This window comes from Zingiber officinale, chromosome 6B (genome assembly GCF_018446385.1).
Source record: "Zingiber officinale cultivar Zhangliang chromosome 6B, Zo_v1.1, whole genome shotgun sequence".
NCBI lineage: Eukaryota > Viridiplantae > Streptophyta > Magnoliopsida > Zingiberales > Zingiberaceae > Zingiber > Zingiber officinale.
In genome coordinates, this window is record NC_055996.1 from 117,727,051 (window position 1) to 117,749,676 (window position 22,626).

Consider the following 22,626-nt stretch of genomic DNA (forward strand, 5'->3'; position numbering starts at 1 on the left):
CATTATTTTATTGGATTCAATAACGTGTCCAAGCAGGATCCGACATATCTTTATAATAGCTGAAGAGACATCCGTCCCTACAAATTGCTACACAACAAGAAACCCACGTACGACAATAGAGCTCTGCTAGCAAAAGCGGGGGCGGCATAGGGTATCATTATTCGACAGACCATCGCCATCACATCACTTCACATCGACCGTCCAATCTGATGGTTCCGGCTTCCGATCGGACGGTGTTCATACTTTCTGTTGGGCGCCTTGAATCGACGGCGTAGAACGACCACGAACCCCCTGCCGCCGCGGACAGAAGACCCCGGTGCTATGTTCCTACGACTCCCTGGTTGCCACGTGGAGGATATGCGTGGTGACGCGGCGAGTAGCCAGCAGTGATGACGTAGTCCAGGCTCGGATATATAGGGCACGGCGGGAGAGTACTTGAGACTGGAAAGGAGGACCGGGAGCCGGCGGCGCAGCGGCGGCGGAGGCAGCGGGGGCGGTGATGGGGATGGCGAGCGAGGACGTGGTGGTGATTCAAGTAGGGAATAGCACCGGCGAGCCTAGCATAGTCACAGTCAATTGCCCCGACCAGACCGGCCTCGGATGCGATCTCTGCCGAGTTATCCTCGAGTTCGGTCTCTGCATCACCCGAGGAGGTGAAGAAAGGCTGTTTGGCTCCCCTCGATTTCATTTCGATTTCTTTTTGTTTCAGTTTTATTCTGCTCGATCGATCTTCTTCCTCTTCTTTGTTAAATAGTGTGTGCTTTAACAGGACTCGTGCGGTTCCCATTTCCCACAGTATCTGCTTCTTAGGGTTACGGGTTTCCTTCGTAGTTCAACTCATTATTGCTGTTTGTTCTACTTCTAACTTTCTCAATCGTTTAACTCTTTGTTCTACTTCCCTTTTGTGTGTGTGTGTGTATTTTCGAATTCGCATCTTTAATTTGTTATGGTTCTGATGTTCTATATGCCACAATTACGCGTTGTCGCTTCAAATCCAAGTTGGAAACCAACGAGTAGGATATAGGATATTCATCTGTAAAGCTTCCTTTTTTGTTTGTTGGTGTTTGCCTTTTTGATATTTTAGCTTATCCATTGATGTGCTTTTGCGTTATTGATTGAAGATGTCTCGACGGATGGGCAATGGTGCTATGTGGTGTTCTGGGTGGTGCCGGTTTCGCCCTCCATCAACATTCGGTGGGAAAATTTGAAGGCTCGTTTGATGGGTCTCTGCCCATCATGTCCTATCCCGTTCTACTTTGATTCAATAAACACATCAGCATCTGCTCAAATGTACCTTTTGAAGCTGTTCTCTGTTGACCGGAAGGGATTATTGCATGGTACTTGGTACTATTTTTAACTTCATCTTAAGATTGTTCAGGTTGGATGATGCCATTTTAATTGATCTTCGATCTTCTGTAGACGTTACTCAAGTTCTTGGTGAGCTTGAGCTTTTGATTCACAGAGTCAAGGTTTCCACCACTCCAGATGGCAGAGTCATCGACTTCTTCTTTATTACGGATGGCATGTGAGTATTCATCCACTGGGTTTGTATTCTTATTGCCAGTACCTGCAGTTCTTAGCTGTTAATCTATTTAAAATTTAGTTAGTTCTCACATCCGTTTCAGTTTTTTCAATTAAAGTGTTGTTACACCAAAAGTCTTTTTTTTGTCTCTATAATACATGCCTAAACTAATGCGGACGATGTTGTTCTTGTTTCTGTAACTATTTTCGTTTGATTGCTTTTTGTCTAGTGCACTCAGACAATGCTGATCTTCCAACGTGTAGTTTGACCAGGTCTTTTCTCCCTTTTTTGATGCCTTTGGTTGCATGCAGCATGTGACACTGTGTTAGCTGATTATTGAGTTATTCCCATTAGCTCTTAGTAAATAATAGTTTCATTTGAGGAATTGCTATAATCAATCAATTACGTAAATTAGTCCTGTTTTTGGTTATTCTATAGCTGTTTGCACATTCCATCAACTCTACGACCAAGAAATATTTCCAATAGCAAATTGCTGATTTTCTTACCATGGTTGTTAGGTTTATCATGTGTTCCTCCTAACCTTGGATTTGAATATTTATATTTATGGCTATGTTTCTACAGGGAACTCCTACATACTCAACAAAGACGAGATGAGACAATCGAAAGACTAACTTCAGTTCTGGGAGAGTCAGTCAATAAATGTGAGATTCAGTTGGCTGAAGATTTTCAGCAAGGTTTCTCTTCACTGCCACCAGAAGTTGCTGAAAAACTGTTTAGCTTGAATCTTTGCGATGGTGAAGTTTCATCAGAATCGCTCATTCCAGATATGAAAAAACTCAAGAAGGCCAATGTTACGATTGATAATTCCTTGAGCCCTTCCCACACCTTAGTAAAAATTCAGTGTGTAGATCAGAAGGGCCTCCTTTATGACATCATGAGGACCTTAAAGGAGTGTGATATTCAGGTAATTGACCTATTTTTCTGATATATTTCTTTCTGTAAAATTATTCTAGGAAAGTAGTGTTATGCAATACTGTATAGTTGTTCTGTGAGTAGCTCTAAGAGATAAAAATGTTATTATAGAATTAGTTGTTTACTTGAATCATTTTTTCCATGGTGGTTTCAGAGATAAAAGAATGAGAATTTTTGCTAGAAGCTGTGGCTAAGCTTGTGATTATGCCCTATAGACATTATCCTAGGCTGGTATCGGTCTAGACTATTGCAAGTATGGATTTGGATAATTGGGTACCATGTGATATGCAGTTAGGGGTAAGTTCCATAGAATGTCTTTGGATCGAGTTTACTCATGTGTTAGATTTGTACTCTTATCATATTGCCTTTGGTTTCATTCAGCTAACAGTGTCATAGCAAAAAAGTTTTTGAAAAAAATGATGAGCATTAAGTATATTCATCTGATATTCTATCCCCAGACTCACTGGGTCTAACTTTCCCATACATTTCTGTCTCCTGAATAGATAGTTTATTGCCGATTCCTCTCGGACATGAAAGCCTTTCGAGAGGTGGACCTTTTTGTTCAGGAAACAGATGGCAAGAAGATCATGGACCCTGAGAAGCAGGATGCCATCTCTTCTAGGTTGAAATTGGAGATGCTCTATCCCCTTAGACTGATGCTTGTCGACCGTGGTCCAGACACCGAACTCCTTGTCGCCAACCCAGTGGAAGTGTCAGGCATAGGAAGGCCTCGAGTTTTTTACAATGTTACACTCGCTCTAAAACTGCTTGGAATCTGCATTTTCTCAGTAAGTTAATTGCAGTTGTTGCGTCCTTTTACACTTCCAAAAAGTAATTAAAACTAGCCTTGGTCTCAGTTTGGCCTAAAAGTTTCAAACGTTTTGCTCTGATATTATAGTTAATCATCTCAATCTTCCTAGAAAGATAACTAATGATTTCCATGTTGCCATAAACAGGCTGAAATAGGCAGACACAGAACTTCTGAGAGGCAATGGGAGGTGTACAAATTCCTTCTGAACGACAACCTTGAAATCCCACTGACAAATCGCTGGAGTAGAAGCCAGATTGTGGACAGGGTTATGAAAATACTCATGGGTTTCTGAATTTCTACAAGTTTCAGAAGGTTCTCTCTGGGGCATGCTTTGTCCCAATGCATTTGCTTTAGAAATGGTGGTTGTGAACATCCAGGTTACAACTGGACAGGTTACGTATCATGCAAACAATCATTATTTTGCCACAATTTGATACGTTGGCATCATCTGATTAAGAGTATTTTAATGCAAGTTGTGCTACCTTTGTGTTCGTTGGCCCATGTGTTGGTGAAGAACTGGAACGGCAGCTTTGACATTTGTGCCAAATTCAGCTGCTTTGGATTCAACTGCTACTGTATTCTATTTCTCTCTTTTTCATAATTTGTATCATCTGAGAATAATTTTACTTTGGATTTCCAGTGAAATTATCAGTCCATTTAATCCTTGGAATCCAGAAACCTGAACTTGAGTCGAAATCTAGAATTATATTAATTCAGAAAACTACTTCTGCATTCTTAATTAAAAGCATGTTTAGGATTTGAAGTATGCATGTTATTGATAACCCTCTTGGGTTTTGTAGCACAATTAAACATAAAAAAATATATATGCAATGAAAAAAGAATTCATTAGAAATTCATGCGATTTTGGGTTACATTGTTGGTTTAAAATATTACCTCATGCACAGAACCTTTATGAATCTGGAGAGTCTGGTTTAAAATGTTACCTCATGCACACAGAGCCGTAACTTCCATGAGGCCAGAGAGGCAATCGCCTCAGGGCCTAGCCCAATGAACGGTCTATTTTTTTTAATTATATTAAAAAAAATGAGAGACATGGAACTTAAATTGTCGTTAAACCTATTCTCACGGCTCCGAGACATACACCGACGTATGACTCTTCTTTGCACGCAATTGCTTCTCCGGTGTTGCTCCTCTTTGCACGCGATTTCTTCTTCGGCGTTCTTTCTACCAAGGCACGAATCCACGGAACAAGAGGTAGTCATAATCTTCTTCTTCGACCATCTTCTTCGTCTTGCAACACGTGACACTAATTGTAACCTAATCATGCAACAAGAATCGTTTGTGCGACCTAATCGCGTCGATTCTCGCAGTGGCTATCTCGCTCGACACAAGCTGGTGGTTGGTCTTTGCTCATGTGACTTAATTGCGTAGCATGGGGCTGTCACACGCTACCTCAGTCGCTTGTGCAAACTACGACCTAATTGCATGGTAGTTACTACTTGTCATCTTGCTACTGCCTACGACCACCGCATTAGTATCAGTGTTATAGGATACACTAAATGAGCTATCAATGTTATCGATTGATAAAGATAGAGTTCGACAATTGAATTATGTAGATTTGATAAATATTTTTATCTCTAAAATAATTAGACAAGTAGTGTTTATATAATTATTTTAAATATTTATTAATTTTTTTATTGATGTAATATATTTTTTATTTTTTTATATATTTAGTATATATGTTATTTGTAAATTGAACTTTATTATTATTTATCGTAGCAAAAGGATAATTTTTTAGTATGCGCTTCAGGCCCTGTTGAACACAGATACGGCTCTGCATGCACAGAACCTTTAGAATTCATACCAGTACAGCCATACCAGTATAATCAGTACCAGTATAATTCAAGTATAATCAGTACGTTGATACGTTTATGCTCTATGGTATTCATACCAGTACAGCCACCGTCCATTTCAATTGGGGTCTCTGAAATGCCTAACTCATGTGAGTGCTTTTATATATATATATATATATATATATATATACATATATATATATATATATATTATCAGATAAGACATGTTGTGACCTACTCAATTTGAAGTTTTATCTAATAAGATGGGTTTCAAATTACAACCCACTAATAAAATATGAGATTCATTTAATTTGGGCATATTTGAAATAAACTCAAATGAATATTGGATTAATCCAACAAATTTAAGATCCAATTAAATTTTTAATATGAAATTTTAATTATATTTTCAATAATCCTCCCCTCAAACAAAGGACCATCATTAATCTAATAAGTTTAATATTTGAACAAATTACAAACTTAAAACTTAAGCTCATTTTATTTTAGTCATACTAAAATAAAACAAATTCCAAATAATAGGTTCTCGTAGCGATGACAGTGACTCTAAAATCATATTTTAAAGGCACAAACAATGAGCAGCATCTAACAATGTATCATGGTTATTCTAGTGGCGAGAATGTCATAAATTCGACCTAACATATCTATGACTATTTTATTGTATAATTTAGTCATTTATCTATGATATCTAAATTAATTTACGAAGCATAGATTATATCATTCTTTCATCAATCTATGTATTTCTTGATCTCTAAATAGAATTACTTAACCAAATAAGATAAATATCTCATATTGACTTATTTGGAATAGTAGTGCATTTTAGTAGTCCTACTTAATCAAAGGGCCCACAAACATCACTTTTATTATATGGAGGGGATAAATTCTATCTACATCACTTATATCCCTCTGCATAACTTACCGATCTTTTTACAGATGACGTTTGTCGATATTAAAGTACACAACTCATTATGTAGGAAATCGTAGTGACGTCAGGTCAAAAAACTATTTATATTAATAGTTACTATGAGAATGTTTATAACACTCATATAACAATTTATAAAACATTCGCATGGCTGATCAATTCAATACATATTTTCTAATATATACTCATGTGTTAACTTAATATCTTATATCTATAACTTGTGAGATTAAGTTATTAGCTAAGTTACATACTAGTCTCAATGCATTAATATTGTCCTTATATATTAATATTTGACTAGGAATAATTAAGAATAGTATTTTATATATCTATAGTCTTTCATAATCAATTCAACTAATTGATATACTATATATAGAATAGAAAGTATCACTCTAGGGTATTATTATATTTATTTAAATTTGCACATATTTAAAACAAATATAATAAATATAAAATATTATCTTTTATTTAAAATATGATACAATAATCTCATATCAATCATCTCATGATTAATTCTTAGTGTTGACGCTAACAATCTCCCACTAACACTAGAGTCAATCACTGAATATCTAATACCTAATGACCTAGTGTGACCATCATGCTTCTTTTATGCCAAAGTTTTGGTCATTGGGTCTGCAATGCTATCATTTATCGATAGTCTACATATTTTCACATCTTCTGTATCGATAATCTCTCGAATGAGATGTAACCATCGAAGTATGTGTTTGGATTACTAATGAGACTTGGATTCCTTAGCCTGTGCAATAGCCCCGTTATTATCACAATAGAGGTCTATTAGGTTAGCTATGCTAGGAACTATACCAAGTTTTGTAATGAGCTTTTTGATCCAAACAACCTCTTTTGCTGCATTAGAATCAATAATATACTCAGCCTATATAGTAGAATCAATAATTGTATCTTAATTTGATCTCTTCCAGCTCACAACACTATCATTTAAGCAAAACACATATCTTGACTGTGATCTTGAATTATTCTTGTTAGTTTGGAAGCTTGCATCATTATAACCCTTTACAATAAGCTCCTCATCACCTCTATATATCAAGAAATAATCTTGAATTCTTCTTAAGTACTTAAGAATATTCTTGATTGTTGTCCAGTAACTTGCACATAGATCTGCTCGGTATTTACTCCGCGGTTCCTTCATGTAGTTCCAGGAATTTCTCCCAGAGTTCTTTGGCAGACTTGTAGACTCATATTCGGTTGACTTCTTGTGGTAGTAAGATGCTTAGCAAATGGAACTCTGCTTTGCCATTTACCACGAAGTCGGCTTGCTCCTTCTTAGTCCATTGGTATATTTATTTGCCTTCGGGTGCTACAAAATCAAATTCCATTATTAAGAATAAATCAAAATTTGTCTTAAAGAATACCTCCATTCTTTTCTTCCACTACAACAAAAATAGCCTATGACAATGGATATTATCCGTTGTCGTAGGGTCAAAAAATCGTTATAACTGACAGTGTTATAAAAGACATTGCCCTACGACAACGGTTTTGAATCCGTTGTCTTTGTAGACATTCGACAACGATTTTTATCCGTTGTTATTTATATGCTCAAAAAAAATTTACCCTATATGACAACGTTTTAAAATCGTTGTGGTAGATAATTTTAATATGTTTTACAACGGATAAAACTGTTGTATTTTATCACTTTTCACAAAAAAAAAATCCGTTGTGGTTACGTACTTTTTACAATGTTTCTAACCGTTGTCTTTAATGTTCATGTTGTAATATGATAATAACAAACAACCAATCTTTATTTAATATAAACAAACCACCAATACAAAACTAAATTTTTACTACATTCAATCCATGAAAATGTTATGTTCAAATTTTGAAAATTAACTACACACATCAAAATGAAAAAATAATAGTTGTACATGTAATCGAAATCCAAAATATGCTGATCACTGTCACTGTCTGATTCAAACTATGTTGTACATGTTATCTTCATTGCCACTGTCTGATTCAGAGTAGGATATTCTTTTGTGCTTTGTTGAAGCCTTTAATTTTGTCTCCCTTACTTCTACATCAGCCTTCGCCTTAGCAGCAGCTTTAAGCTTCTGCTTCCATTTCAAGGGGGTCTCTTTCTGATCCAGAATTCTCTTCTTCTTCTCTTTAATGAATTGCAAGAACTTCTTGCAGTCCATTTGATACTATACAAGAACAACTTGAAACCTGCATACCCGTGAAATGATGCAAGGAAGTGCATCTCACAAAGAGAAAAAATCAATGTTAACTCTTCTAGTATATCATGAGTCAAAACACTAGGGATTCAGTGCATCATAAAGAATAATCTTAGTATTTATAAAATGCAACTTCCATATAGTGCTCAATTTTCCTACCATCTATGTTATACGTCATGTATAAGTGAGAAAATATTTCTAGACAATCATATTGCTAATATTGAAATTTCAGGCAGATACTACATCAATTTTTATCTATAACCACGATAATGACTTTTTTGAAAACTGCCCTAAGATTATAGTTGGCAAAATAATATATCCCTGAAGTAAATGCCCAACATTGGAAATAGTAAATTCTATAAATTTTTCATCTATAAACTAACTTTTGGAAAAATAGCAAAGAATCATACAAATATGTATGTGTTTGAGAGGTATTGAATACTAAAAGATTCATTAGAAAGAAAATTACACACTAAGGAAGCAACATAGGGTCAAATTTTTACATCAAGCAGATGTGAGAAGGCAACAGGAATCTCTATCACACAGATGCAAAACATGCTTAGAACCTGTAGACTTTTAACACTATCAAGTGTAAACTAAATGGTTGAAGAAAAGACATGTAAATGTAACAAAATCCAGCAAATCTGCAAGTTTATTTAAAAGAAAGAACTGTCATGTATCTGCAAATAAAAATTTGAAAGAACTTCCAGAGTCAATTATAGAGCAGAATAAGACTAAGACGCCTAGCTATTATAATAATGGATCTCCCCAACATGAGAATATCCTGAGCCTCTTGAACAACCTTTTCGGACTCAAAATCAAGTCCACTTGTGACCTCATCCAATAGAAGAATAGAAGGATTTGAAAGCACAGCACAAGCTATTGAGATTTTTATTTTCTATTCTTCAATCAATGTTAAACCAGTCCTACCAACCTATATTGCATCAGGTTCAATAAGTGCAATACAAAATAAAATATCAAATGAGACTCGACCCAAAATTAAACATGGTCAAAAGACAAGCTCAAAATTAAACATGTGCAAGATCAACCTGAGCTTCGTATCCCATTTCAAGAGAAGTTATGAAATCATGTGCATGAGCTATTTTAACAGCTTCTTCAATCTGATCAGATGTAGCAGATCTTCCATAGTGTAGCTTGAAGTGAGGTTGCATAAGAATACTTAGCAAGAGTATCATTTGTAAAGGCATACAATGTTCTAATATATGAAATCGCCTGCAAAATCAAAAAGTGTGTAAAAAGAACCAAATTGTACAGCTGAACTACAAAATAGAGATCATTGTTCATCATTGAAATTATATTACTATAAATAGGACAAATTCATCTCATTTGTTGATATAAGCATCAATTTTATAAAGATAAGTCAAGATGACCATATACTGTGGATTTTAGATAAGGGACGACATTGCTTATGATATATGTGATACCTTTAGATAGTCCAAAAACCTAGGCAGGTCAGTCAAGTGCAAATCATTCATGATATCCAATCCAACCAAACAATGGAAAACATATTCCTACAGCCCAATATATTTCCACTTAGTTTTTATTCAAACATGGAATTTAATATTTCTTGACTACTCAATTTTCATTTACTTGTATTTATATTCCCACTTATTTGGATAGAATCAACACTGTCAAGACTAGTCAAACCGATTTTCATAACTCTGATAAATCCAATCTCATCATCCATTTTAACCTCAATCAGGTCTGCTTATAATACAACTGCTAATTATTAATTCACGCATAAATTCAAATCTTTGATAACCTACTGATACTATAATATGTGAAATGAAGAAAACAAAATCCCAACTCATAGGATAAATGACTAACAAGAAGAAGAAAATAACAAACAACTATAAAACCAGCTCTGTAATGCATGCAGCTTCAGCATATGCATCTTGAATATTTTCAACTAACCGATGGAGAAAAATATTAGATATTCCTCCTACTGCAACAATGAAAGGACTAGTTGCTAGTGTTAAAAGTGCTATCTGCCAACAATTGATCAAACCAATGATAAGACCACCAAAGAATATTGTCATGTTATGAATATAGTTTCCAACCTGTAAAACATATGCAAAGATACACCATCAGACACTGGAACATTTAAAAGTAGAATTGCTTGCTCAAAGAAAAATATTTATTACCATACATTTTCACTTAGAGCAGACTGGATGAGCAACATAGCTAGCCTATTTAGTGCACATGAGTTTGTGTCTGCCCTTTGTTTTAACAAAGGGTTAACATGGTTGAAACACATGGATGCATTTTCAAAATTAAGCATCCTAAAAAAATAGACTTTACAAACTGAAAATAGAATTTTAAAGATCAATGAAAACTAATTTCAACAACGTGCATAATCGCAGTGAACAATGGTCCATACCTGAATAATTGATAATATCTTTTGGAACCAAACAGAATAAGATGTCGTGAAACAATCAGAGTTGTACTCTCCACAACTCACCCCCAGCAAAGACAGACCCACACTTCATTTGTCTAGCTAAAAAAAATTCAAAAAAAAAACAAAGAAAATGAGTTGCTAATAATATCCAGATACATTAATAAATATGTTTCAATTATGAAAGATTTGATCATACACAACGTACAGCCACGACCAATGTAACAAGGTGCTCGGCTTGCTTGCTAATATCTAAGCAACCACAAAAAATAAAAAGATAAAATTAAAAATTGCTTTTTCTTTTAGAATAATTCTTGTTTCAGATGTGAAAACATCACAAAAACCATAAGTCGCATGCAAAGATTGATAGTTGAAAACTGACAGACTGTATAAAAAGTAGTATGAGAAACTAGTTCATACACAATGTAAACAATATTCCAGTGAGGATAGATAGTGACTACGGTAAAAATTTTAAAGTGCAAAACTTTCAAACACACAAAACTCTCGACTACATATTAAGTCGGGAGCACGAGTGCAATGAGATACCATTTTACTGGATGCTAATGAGATGACGTGTTCTGTCCAGGCATCCATGGCGTTGCGCCACTCCTCGACCAGCTTCGCATCGGAGGGGTCATGGACTTGCTCGTCAAGGAGGTCGTAGGTCTTGATATCAGAAAGGAGGAGGACGGGACCGGGATGGAGGCGCGATTGAAGGGGAAATGAAAGGAACGGAGGTATGAGTGGGAGGTGAGGGCTTCGAGGCCGGTGATAGGATAGGAGATCAGGGGAGAGGGCTACGACGGGTCAAAGGGAGGATCCCATGGCTTGGGGGTCGTGCTTCTAAAGGCTAGAGGAGGAAGTCAACTACGGTTTTGAGGCACTTGTAGATCTCGCGCAAGTGCTCCATTTGGTGTCATGATGTGAAGATATTGTCGAGGAGAGGGAAAGAAAAATGGCTTAGGGTTCGGGAACGCGAAGGGGAAAACACGGCGCGAAAAGATTTTTGCAGAGAGGGAAAGCAAAACTGCGAGGGGGAAATGACGAAGCGAATAAAGTCAAAGACAACGGTTTTATTAAAACTGTTGTCGTAGCTCCTAAAAAAAGCGCTTAAAGACAACGGTTTAGAAAATCGTTGTAAAAGTGTTGTTGATTTAAAAAAAAGTCGCTTAATGACAACAATTTTCACAAAACCGTTGTCTTTTTATATTTAATGGGAGTTCAAAGACAACAGTTTTGTCAAAAACCGCTGTCTTTGGCTAAATTCACAACGATTTCTCTTAAAACCGTTGTCCTTATGGTGTTGTCTTTTAACATTTTTGTTGTAGTATTCCAGCTCATGAATTTCCCCTCGAACTTTGGTGGGAAGATGCTCAATCCGGCCATCTCGAGTACTTCGTCGGCGGTTAGTCCTCCTGAAGCTGTTGGACTCTAATACCACTTGTTGGTCCCTTAGCGACACGATTAGAGGGAGGGTGAATAGCCTGCACAATAAAACGAAAAGACCTTCCTCGACTTATAGCTTAATCAAAATAAACACTTGTGTAAAAAGTATTAAAAGACAAAAAAAAAGAGGCTCATAAAGAGTTATTTGGTTACAACCGGGGAAATTATTAATCCAAGGAAGATGAAAAACTCAGTAAAAATCTCCTCCGGGCGAAGAATCCTCTTACAACAATTAAATCTCACAACTAGAAAGTTAAAATCAAACGGAATCGATTACAAGTGTTGTGTTTAGTTTATGAGACAAGGACTGTATTTATAGGTCTGGTCAGGGCGTCTAGAAGGCTTCCAAGCGCCTAGAAGGGGGTAAAACTTTATCCTCGTCACAACGAATCGCATTTGACGTGTTTCCGATAAAAATTCTGGTCTGAATGCTCGGAAGGGTTCTGGGCTCCCGGAGTCCAGCGAGTCTGAGCGCCCGGACTAGGTCCGGAGGCCTGGACTAGTTCCGGACGCCCGGACCAAGAAAGTCAACATCCTATTGACTTTCGGTCCCGATATTTGGCTCCGGTTTCGTTTGCCTTGGTCCGGGTCTTCCGCTCTGGCTCCGCTCGCTTGGATGATTTCGGTCATCTTGAATATGGCTCACCCGAAATCAACTTCTGGCCTTCGAGCAATCTTCCACTCCGCTAGCTTCTCATCCCTCGAAAACGTCGCGCGCCTCCTTCTCATTTGCTCGTATACTCTTCCGTAGCATCTCGTCCCTCATACGCACCGAGCCCGTCGACTCTCTCCCGTGTCGTCATTTTCACTAGCCGCGTCTTTCGCTCGACTTCTTGTACTTCTAAGTTCCTGTACACTTGTGCACAAGAGTTAGAAACCAATAAGACCTAATCTGACTTGGTTGATCACATCAAAACTACCTTAGGGTACTAATATGGACTAAATTGTAACTTACTATTAGTACTCTCCATACAACTCATAATTACCTTCATCTGCCACATAACTTGCTTGTCTTTGGGCCGACACATTATACGCATGATACTTTATTTATGAGTTTCCTTAGTTAGCTTATGTTTTCAACTATCACTCCCAATACTTATAATCGGTCATATAGTGGTCCTTCCTTTGGGTCGACACACTATGCATATGACTTAGAAGTTTAACTTAATTTGTAATCTTCCTTAACAATATATCCGACATAAGAATGACTTTCCTTTAATTTTGGTCAATCATCCTTAGCATGGGCATACATCCATTTATACTAATACTCTTAGCCTCTCCAATAGTTCTAACTTTGATGATAGTATAGGTTTGACTAAGCAACAAGAGCAAAGAAGAATACAGGAAAAATTGATTGAAAATTGAGCTAAATTCATTATCAATCTATTGGTATCAGATACCAATCGATTAATACCCTTCTTAATTGATTAATAATAGGTGGGAATCGATTGATACACACATTAATCAATTGCCCACCATCGACAATCGATTAGTACATAGCAATTGATTCCCTGATTGATTCCAAAGGCCACTATTCATGAGTTCATCTACTCTAATTGATTGGTGTAATCGATTGGCGAATGCCAATCAATTCAAAAACCCTTTGTGGACAACTCAAATTTAGTAATCGATTGGTTAATCGATTGATGAACACCAATTAATCACTCAATCAGTTCTGAACCTTTTGTTCACAATTCTAGGCATTCTAATTGATTGTCCCTTATGTTAATTGATTGGTAAAAATCAATCAATCAGCTAATCGATCCGGGAGCCCTCTGTTCACGATTCTGGACATCTCAATCGATTGACCGTTATGCTAACTGATTAGTGAACACCAATCGATCAGTTGATCGATTTGGTAGCCCTTTGTTCACGAGCCAGCAATTACTAATCAATTGGTATTAGAAAACCTGATTTTTTAGCTCAAGAACCCTAAAATTGCGCTATCAATCGTGCTCTTCACATACAATGCAAAAACTCTATTCATAGGTTAAATCCTAATCTATCCATGCTACATTCAACAAGTACACATCCATTTCGCTCATCCATATAGAATCAAATACAAAAATTGATGTATACGTGTCAAAACGTTAAAAAAATTTTCTTACGGCTTAAAAAACTAACAATGAGCTAATCCTTAGCTTTGGTATCAATTATTAGAACTGTGATAAATCAATAATGAACTAAAAATGAATCTACAATAGGATCTATTTATCATCAATCTTTTAAAGTAATATTGAAAACTAAAACAATAGCTAGCGAAGGGTTGATATTCTGAATGTATCGCAAAGGACTATTGCTTCTTACTTGTTGTTGGAGTTTCTACAAGCGCGGAATAATCTTCTACAGGAGTGGGCGACGACAATCCATATTCTTTCTCAATGGGGAAGAGAGGAGGTCAATGAACAAATTCAAATTCATGCCCTAATTCATGAGCATGTTCTCTTATATACTAAGCTTATCTTATAAGAATCATCCACCTTAAAGTACATTTATCATTAAATGCTTATTAATGCTAATGAATTGGGTTATTAGATTTATACATTGAATCCACATCTATTTAATCAAAAACCCTTTTATATACAATTAAGCATTAGATTACTTAATTGAGGTTTAATTTCTTTAATAATATTTAATTGTATGTTAATTAAGTATGGGGTCTTTATGGAGATTAGGTCCACTTACATGGACTTAGTTGATTTTAGTCCACTCATATGGGCTTAATCATACACTAAGATCCGTTTGTTTGGGGTAAAATAGTTTGTTAGGAAGTGTTTTGCATAAACAATTGATTAAAGAACCTTTTAATCATGAAAATTATGCCATTGTTTGATGTGAAAATTTAATATTTTTATAAGGAACTTTTTAAAAGATTAAATAATTTAAATGACTCCACTTAGCAATTGTAATTGCTGACAACATGCGTCAATGTGCCCCCATGATTGTGGATTTGTGGTCATACCCCGCAACTTGCGCATCATTAATTATTCTTTTTTTTTTCTTTTGAATTAAATAAATATAAACAAGTAATAAAAGTTATTATATCTGTTCATGATCTTGTTTTATAATTATTAACGAGAATACTAAATTTTGGAAACACTTTCGGATAGAGATAGGCTACCAAATTTTCAATATGGTATTAAAAATAGTTTACAAACTTATTAAGCACCTATTTATTTGTTTAAAGGAAAGGAGGATTAAAAGTTAGAGATGGTAAAAAGATGCATATTTAAAAATTAACTAAATCAATTTAAGTGAGTGATATATAATAAATAAAAATATATAAACTATAAAATGATTTAAATTAAAAAAATAAAATTGCATTTATTAAACAAATAAAAAGAGATGGTCTAATGAGTAATGATATGTGAGGAGAAAAATCTTTAAAAAAATTAAAAGATAGGTACATAAATTGTATATAAATTATATGAATCTATCATTCTATATGTCTATTCTTAATTTTTTTTTAATATTTTTTTTCTTTATATATCATTTTTTATGAAATATTCTTTATTTAAAATAACGGAGCCCTAATAAGAATACTCCTCGTAGTACAAGTCTGTTTGCACGAGTAAACTTCCAGAAAGTTGCAACATAACAAGCATTTATCCTTCTAGAAGGTCCATTCAAATCGGGCGCCGTTAGGGCGTCACCTTCTTCGTTCTTTTCCTGTTAAAAGAAAAATCGGTCTGCCGCTGTTGACTTCCCCTTCCCACCACCATTCGCCGCCGGCTCCGCTTCCGTCGTCGTGTTGACCCAGGCGTTGTTCTTCCTTTACCCAGTCACGTCAACTTTGGCACTATCGTGAATGCTTGGCACGGAAGCATCGCACGGACCCGATATCGACCCTTCACGAACTCCATTACCGAGCAAGCCAGGCAAAGGCCACTACAAATAGCATCGCCTCGTTCCTCCTCCTTCATCGGATTTCGCTTATCCTCTATCTCATCTCTCTCTTGTGCTGCTTTGCTGAAAGAGAAGCTATGGGGTACTGGAGGGAAGCCACCGGCATCAAAGGACCTAGCGGATTCGGATCCGGCAACACCGCCGAGCAGGTCACTCAGGGCATCGACGCCTCTCGCCTCACCGCCATCGTCACCGGTACCTTTCTCTTCCTTTCCTCCCACTTTGTCTACTTTCACAGTCAAGTCTGCTCTAAATCCGTAGTAGTCCGCCATGTCTAGGTCAAAATTGGTAGTTAATAGTCTGAGATGTGTGTTATTCGCTTCAAAGAGCTGTTTCTTTTCTTCTCTGACTTATTTCCCCCTATTGTCCTCATCCTAATTGTAAAATTTGTTTATTCTTCGAAATGATAAAAAGAAAGTTGATTGGCCCTAAAAATCGGATCTTTATCCACAAATACCTCTTCCCTAAATCGTTTCTAGATTAACTTGATACTTCCAGAGTGAGATGTGTATGTTTGCTGCAAAGATAATTTTGATTCTTCAGTACTGATGCCATACAGAAATAATCTTTGTTCGCAAATCTAACCATCGTTTGATCTGTTCTTGCTGACCAGGTGGAAGCAGTGGGATCGGAGCAGAGACTGCAAGGGTGTTGGCCCTGAGAGGAGCCCATGTCATCATCGGTGCAAGGAACTTGGAAGCTGCTAATGCCGTGAAGCAGAACATCCTGAACAGCATTCCATCTGCTAGAATTGACATCATCCAGATTGAGCTCAGCTCGCTCAAATCTGTCCGAGCCTTCGCCGAGAAATTCCTCGCCATGAATCTCCCTCTCAACCTCTTGATGTAAGTAAAATAACATCATAGCTTCTCATGGTCGAGTGCTCTCATGGTTCAGCTTGAAGTTTATATCTTCGATTCGTTTTCAGAAACAACGCTGGTGTGATGTACTGCCCATTCAAGCTCTCAGAGGATGGAGTAGAGATGCAGTTTGCGACGAATCATCTCGGTATTTTTATTTTTTTTTCTTAGCATTCTCATTCAGATCTTCATCAGGACTGAGTTTAACATGTTCCTTCTAATCTCAGGTCACTTCCTGCTGACAAATCTTCTACTTGAGAAACTGAAAACCACTGCGGAAAAGACAGGAATTGAGGGCCGCATCGTGAATCTATCCTCAGTCGCTCACGTTGGGCCTTACAGTGAAGGAATCAAGTTCGACAAACTCAATGACAAGAAAGCGTAAGTTATTATATCATCAAGTTAGCAACAAAAAAAAGAAAGAAGAAGATGTTCTTGATAACAATAATTGATGGTGCTGTTCTTCAGATATAACGATATGATGGCCTATGGGCAATCCAAGTTGGCTAACATCTTGCACTCCAACGAGCTCGCACGACGCTTGAAGGTACAGCGACATTGTCTACTCCAGATGCAACAAAAAAAAACAAAAGGAGCATACCTCATGAAAAATATTGATTGTTAACAGGAAGAAGGCGTGAATGTTACTGCAAATTCTGTTCACCCTGGTTTGATCAGAACAAATTTAGGGAGACACGCAGCCTGCTTCATTAGTATGCTACTTAAACCCTTCAAATTAATGGCTAACCTTCTTTCAAAGTGATAGTTTTTTATCTCAGACTTGTAACATACTTTTGCTCGCAGCTGTTTTGAGGGCTTTCACTTTCTTCTTGTGGAAGGACATCCCTCAAGGTGCAGCAACGACGTGCTATGTGGCACTGAATCCAAGTTTGAAGGGAGTGACTGGGAAGTATTTTGCAGACAGTAACTTGGAGAAGCCAAGTGCCAAGGCCAGAGATGAAGCATTAGCAAAGAAGCTCTGGGATTTCAGTGAAGAACTAGTTAATAATTCGAAGTAAGGAAGATGCTTGTACGATTTCTAAGTGTTTTATATTCGGTCTTATTATTATTATCATTATTATTTTTATTATTTGTTGGTGATGGTATGTTGTATGGATTGAGCCTTTGAGGCCTTTTTTTTTCCCTTTGTTTAGAGTTAAGTTTGTAGTGCTGTGTTTTAAACATATATTTGTAATGAGATAATCATAATATTGTTATGTAAAACCATTTACGTCTTTATTCTTTCTTTTATCCTAGTTTCTTTGATTCTAGCAGATCAGAAAAGAGAATTTTCAGATTATACCAAATTTATTTCAAATGGGCACAATTACATCAAGATATTAGGATTTTGGGATGATTAGATTCACCATTAATTTGTCAATTTTTTTAAAATGAAATCAGACTAAATTAAAATTAAGTTTTGTTATGAAAATTAGTGATAAATATTTACTTTTTATTTGAAACAAAAACCTCAAAACCAAGATAAGAGCATAGATTGTTGAATCTCAAATCATTAATTTATCAATTAAAATGACTAATTGTTAGACGGTTTGAATTGGATTATGCTAACCTTTAAATCTTAACTATAGAATAAGAGTGTTTAAAATGAGATGTGACAAAAAAAATGATTTATTTCTATTTGTTGAATTTATAGATTATTTATTTGATTTATTAACACCGACGGGTAGTCTAGAAGTCCAGCGTCCTTTGGTTATACTTTTCATTTGGTAGAAAAATTTCTATAAATACATTATAGTTAGGGTTCGAATCACGGATGTTTATGTGACAATCTAAATATCCTATTGTGATACCTCAGCTCGAGAATATCTTTTTTTAATAAGAAGATCCCTAAAAAATGAATTTAATTTGATATGCTGTGTAATTCTGGTTGTGCGATTATGTGTGATTTGATATTAAAAAGATAAAAGTGTTTAAAATATTATGGTGTTAATAAATCTAATAAATAATCTATAAATTCAACAAATAGGAATAAATCATTGTCTTTGATTAAATTTTTCATAGTAGTTACTGACGTTAAATTTGTATTAGTTAGTTATGAAACTATAAGTGTTATTAACTATGAGTATGTAGTTATTATAATATAAATTTAATATTGCAGTAGATATATATGTGATTCAATAAAATTATAATAATCTCACGGCACGTTGCATATTAGCTCTCCAAAATTAATACTTTTCTCATGAATTATATTGATCATATTATTATCCTTTCGGATGAGTCTAGTGATTAACGCATGAAGTATTATCATAATAAAATCTAGGGTTCAAATCTCGATAAAATTGAGATAAATACTTTTTGTATGTGCTAGTCACTATTCTAAAGGCTAGTAGTCGTCCATGATTTACTTTTTCCGTATTAATTCTGAACAAATTGATAAAACACTGGGAGCAAACGCATACATCTTTTGTCACAATATTGATCATATTATTACCTTCCGAGCAACCGAACGGGCACGGGAAGCGGCAGCCAGTTGACCACGTGGGAACGCCATTCGTTTATACTTTCTGGAAGCTTCTATATGCACCCATAGCAGCTTCCATAGACCCATAGAAGTACGCCCATGCTGAGTTTGACTCGTCGTAATACGTTCACACAACATGGACCCACAGAAGCTTCCATAATCATGTCTCCTCCCCATCCGCGTACAATAAGTTACGGCTTTCCCACGTCATGATAACATGCGCCTCCGCCCCCGCCGACTTCGATTCCGCAGAGCTCTTTCAGTGCCCGGCGGAATTGCCTATAAATAGAGACTCCCTTCCTCCACCTTCGTCTCATCTCAACGCTCGACCTTGATCCCCTTTCTTGCTCTCGTTCTTTCTCTTCGCAGGCGAAATGGGATACTTCAGGGAAGCTACCGGCATCCGCGGGCCAAGCGGCTTCGGATCCGCCTCCACTGCCGAGCAGGTCACCGAAGGCATCGACGCATCCGGCCTCACCGTCATCATCACCGGTAGTTTCTCCTTCCTACTTGTGTTTTTCACTCGTCCGCACGATTTACTCCGCCCTACATCTTGAGAATCTATACCTCATTTTTTTTACATGTGATTCGATTCAAATTCGAACATCTGGATCTACTTTAGCAATGGATCTAAAATTAGGGCATTCGTGCAATGCAGGGGGAAGCAGTGGAATCGGAGCGGAGACTGCAAGAGTGATGGCTCTTAGAGGTGCTCATGTTATCATTGGTGCTAGGAACACGGAGACTGCCAATAGTGTGAAGCAGAGTATTCTACAGAGCACTCCATCTGCCAGAATTGACATCATACCGCTTGAACTAAGCTCACAGAAGTCTGTACGAGACTTTGCTGACAAATTTCTTTCGATGAATGTACCTCTCAATGTCTTGATGTAAGGACATGATTCTCATCCGTAAATATATCTTATCTTCTCATATTGTTGGGGGCCAAATCTCACAACTTCAATTTGTTTTCAGAAACAATGCCGGTGTTATGTACTGTCCTTTCAAGCTTTCAGAGGATGGTATAGAGATGCAGTTTGCCACGAATCATGTGGGTATGCTTCGTCAGATTTTCAAATATATGCCATTTACTGATCGAAGTTGGAATTTTACTGGACCGTTAGTATTCACACTTAAGGTGAGCTTTCCAAGTTTTTGTTTTACCATGTAGTATGACCGACTGCTATCTTGGTTTCAGGTCACTTTTTGTTGACAAATCTCCTGCTTCCGAAAATTAAAAGCACAGCGGATAAAACTGGGATCGAAGGTCGTGTAGTGAACTTATCTTCTGCAGCTCACCTCACGACATACAGAGGAGGAATAAGATTCAACAAGATCAGCGACAAGGCTGCGTAAGTTGACATTGTCAATTTGGCAAATGGATGTAGCGGAGGAGAATCATTCTCTTCTTCATCGAAAGTAGTCTTGAACTCTTGATCACATAAACTGGTGATTCTTCTACTTGTCTTATTAGTCCCAATTTGTTGTTTTTATTCTGCTTTACAGATACAATGATAAGTTGGCGTACGGGCAGTCCAAATTGGCAAACATATTGCACGCTAATGAGCTTGCTAGGCGCTTGAAGGTATCACTATGTTCTCCAGTTTGTTTCTTTGTCTATCAAAATAATATACCCCCCACGCAGCCTGTAAAAATGATGACAAAGCAAAAACCACAAAAAAGATAGATAATAAGTCATATCCAAATACTTCCTTTCTTTTTATCACCGTTATACATATCATCTGGAATTATACTTGCCTTCTTAATTAGTTATTCACAAGTTTACAACATTTTCGTGTTTCATTAACAGGAAGAGGGTGCGAATGTCACGGCAAATTCTGTTCATCCTGGTCTTATTAAGACAAACTTGGGAAGACACTCAACCATCTTTGTCGGTGTGCTCCCGAAACCCACAAATTCTTGAGTTTAGAACTTTCAGTGAAAATTTATAAAGGTGTTAAACTCAGATTCGAAAACTTCTTTTGCTTGCAGCCGTGCTAAGGGCTACAACTTGTGTCTTGTGGAAGAGTATACCTCAGGTATGCATGTCTTGCAAGTTAATTATTCTACAACATAAGCAACTTCTTAATTAATTGATGCTTCTTTGATTGATATATAATGGATTACCATCAGGTTTTTATGCTTTAGATTTAACAGGTTTTTATACTTTTATTTAAACTCTATTATTTTATCTTTCATAATATTAATATATTTTTAATAATCTCTCAAATATATATCTTTTTCCTCCCGAGTCACAAATAATTTGCACTTAAATGAGGCAAAATTAATAGGATTTACTAATGCCAGTGAATACTTTATATCTAAAATGAGTATAATATAAACATAAAGAGTATTTTTAATTACTTTAAAAATCTAAGAATAAATTATCTAAAAGGAAAATAATAATAATAAAGGATAAGAGTTTTATTCTCTCTTGTTCACACCCATTCTTTAACATTCGTCAATTTGTATTGATTCACTCAAAGCTTGTGCATCACATTATTTTGTGTACCTTGCATATTCACAGGGAGCAGCAACTACATGCTACGTTGCATTGCATCCGAGCATGAAGGGGATCAGTGGGAAATACTTCGCCGACTGCAACATCGAACAGACAACTGCCAATGGTCGAAATGAATCATTAGCGAGAAAGCTTTGGGAGTACAGTGAGACGCTATTTAAGCGAACTCAGGGGCAAGTAAAATTGTGAGTCTTGTTGTGCCTTTTATAGGTTTAATATAAACTTTTCAGTTCCTGCCATTATGTATTTTTGGATCGCAATGTGTTATGTTTTAGTTGATACTTTTGCAACAACGGTTGTTGTGTTGGTGCTGACGCATACCTTGTATTGTACCACTATGTTCATTTTTAATGAAGTTCTATTAATGAGAATATTTGATTGAGTGACTCTCTCTCACTGTTTCTCCATGATTCAAAACCAAAAACTGTATAAGTAGAGACAAAGGATTGTGTTGGTATCATAGCATCCTTTGTGTGCAATATCCTCGTGATTTACAAAGTATTATTGAGATATAATCTAATTCGTCCGATAGACAAGAGACAGAAAAATTTGAGGACAGCAAATTCGAACTCTATAAATTGAAACCTACATTCATTTGACGCACTTGTGTATTCCGTTAATGGTAGCAGTCAACGGAGCCTGCTAGATGTTGGGCCTGCAGCCCAGAAAGCCCATCTGCTGCCCAATTCAAATATTCTCCTATAAAAATATAATTTATATTTTAAACACGATATTTTACGCACATAAAATACAAATGATAATTTTAATGTTATTTTC

General features: G+C 36.4%; 4 protein-coding genes across 10 annotated transcripts; 3 read left to right on the plus strand and 1 right to left on the minus strand.

Moving 5' to 3' along the window:
• The first annotated feature begins 386 nt into the window (after nucleotides 1-386).
• Nucleotides 387-3,936, plus strand: LOC121989177 (ACT domain-containing protein ACR9-like). The gene is made up of 6 exons (XM_042543058.1): nucleotides 387-653; nucleotides 1,122-1,337; nucleotides 1,420-1,525; nucleotides 2,105-2,447; nucleotides 2,959-3,243; nucleotides 3,412-3,936. Exons 1-6 carry the CDS (start codon nucleotides 500-502, stop codon nucleotides 3,556-3,558), a joined length of 1,251 nt encoding a protein of 416 aa, XP_042398992.1. The 5' UTR covers nucleotides 387-499; the 3' UTR covers nucleotides 3,559-3,936.
• A 3,857-nt stretch (nucleotides 3,937-7,793) lies between these two features.
• LOC121989181 (ABC transporter B family member 6-like) lies at nucleotides 7,794-11,678 on the minus strand. Of its 7 annotated transcripts, XR_006114197.1 has the most exons (6): nucleotides 11,181-11,678; nucleotides 10,834-10,886; nucleotides 10,620-10,736; nucleotides 10,154-10,299; nucleotides 9,268-9,451; nucleotides 7,794-8,244 (listed from the first exon to the last, which is right to left on the minus strand). XR_006114197.1 is itself a non-coding variant. In XM_042543063.1 (3 exons), the coding sequence occupies exons 1-3, from the start codon at nucleotides 10,276-10,278 to the stop codon at nucleotides 8,107-8,109; spliced, it is 447 nt and encodes a 148-aa protein (XP_042398997.1). In that variant the 5' UTR covers nucleotides 10,279-10,609; the 3' UTR covers nucleotides 7,794-8,106. The 7 variants fall into 7 exon arrangements, 1 of the variants encoding a protein (XP_042398997.1); XR_006114199.1 differs by lacking the exon at nucleotides 10,834-10,886; XR_006114195.1 differs by lacking the exon at nucleotides 10,154-10,299 and having other exon boundaries at nucleotides 10,843-10,886.
• A 3,996-nt stretch (nucleotides 11,679-15,674) lies between these two features.
• On the plus strand, nucleotides 15,675-18,085 carry LOC121989183 (short-chain dehydrogenase TIC 32 B, chloroplastic-like). The gene is made up of 7 exons (XM_042543065.1): nucleotides 15,675-16,181; nucleotides 16,600-16,831; nucleotides 16,915-16,994; nucleotides 17,074-17,227; nucleotides 17,315-17,393; nucleotides 17,475-17,559; nucleotides 17,651-18,085. The coding sequence occupies exons 1-7, from the start codon at nucleotides 16,064-16,066 to the stop codon at nucleotides 17,863-17,865; spliced, it is 963 nt and encodes a 320-aa protein (XP_042398999.1). The 5' UTR covers nucleotides 15,675-16,063; the 3' UTR covers nucleotides 17,866-18,085.
• Nucleotides 18,086-19,550: 1,465 nt separating this feature from the next.
• On the plus strand, nucleotides 19,551-22,231 carry LOC121989182 (short-chain dehydrogenase TIC 32 B, chloroplastic-like). The gene is made up of 8 exons (XM_042543064.1): nucleotides 19,551-19,820; nucleotides 19,987-20,218; nucleotides 20,304-20,383; nucleotides 20,527-20,680; nucleotides 20,835-20,913; nucleotides 21,139-21,223; nucleotides 21,321-21,367; nucleotides 21,856-22,231. The coding sequence occupies exons 1-8, from the start codon at nucleotides 19,703-19,705 to the stop codon at nucleotides 22,036-22,038; spliced, it is 978 nt and encodes a 325-aa protein (XP_042398998.1). The 5' UTR covers nucleotides 19,551-19,702; the 3' UTR covers nucleotides 22,039-22,231.
• The last annotated feature ends 395 nt before the right edge of the window (nucleotides 22,232-22,626 follow it).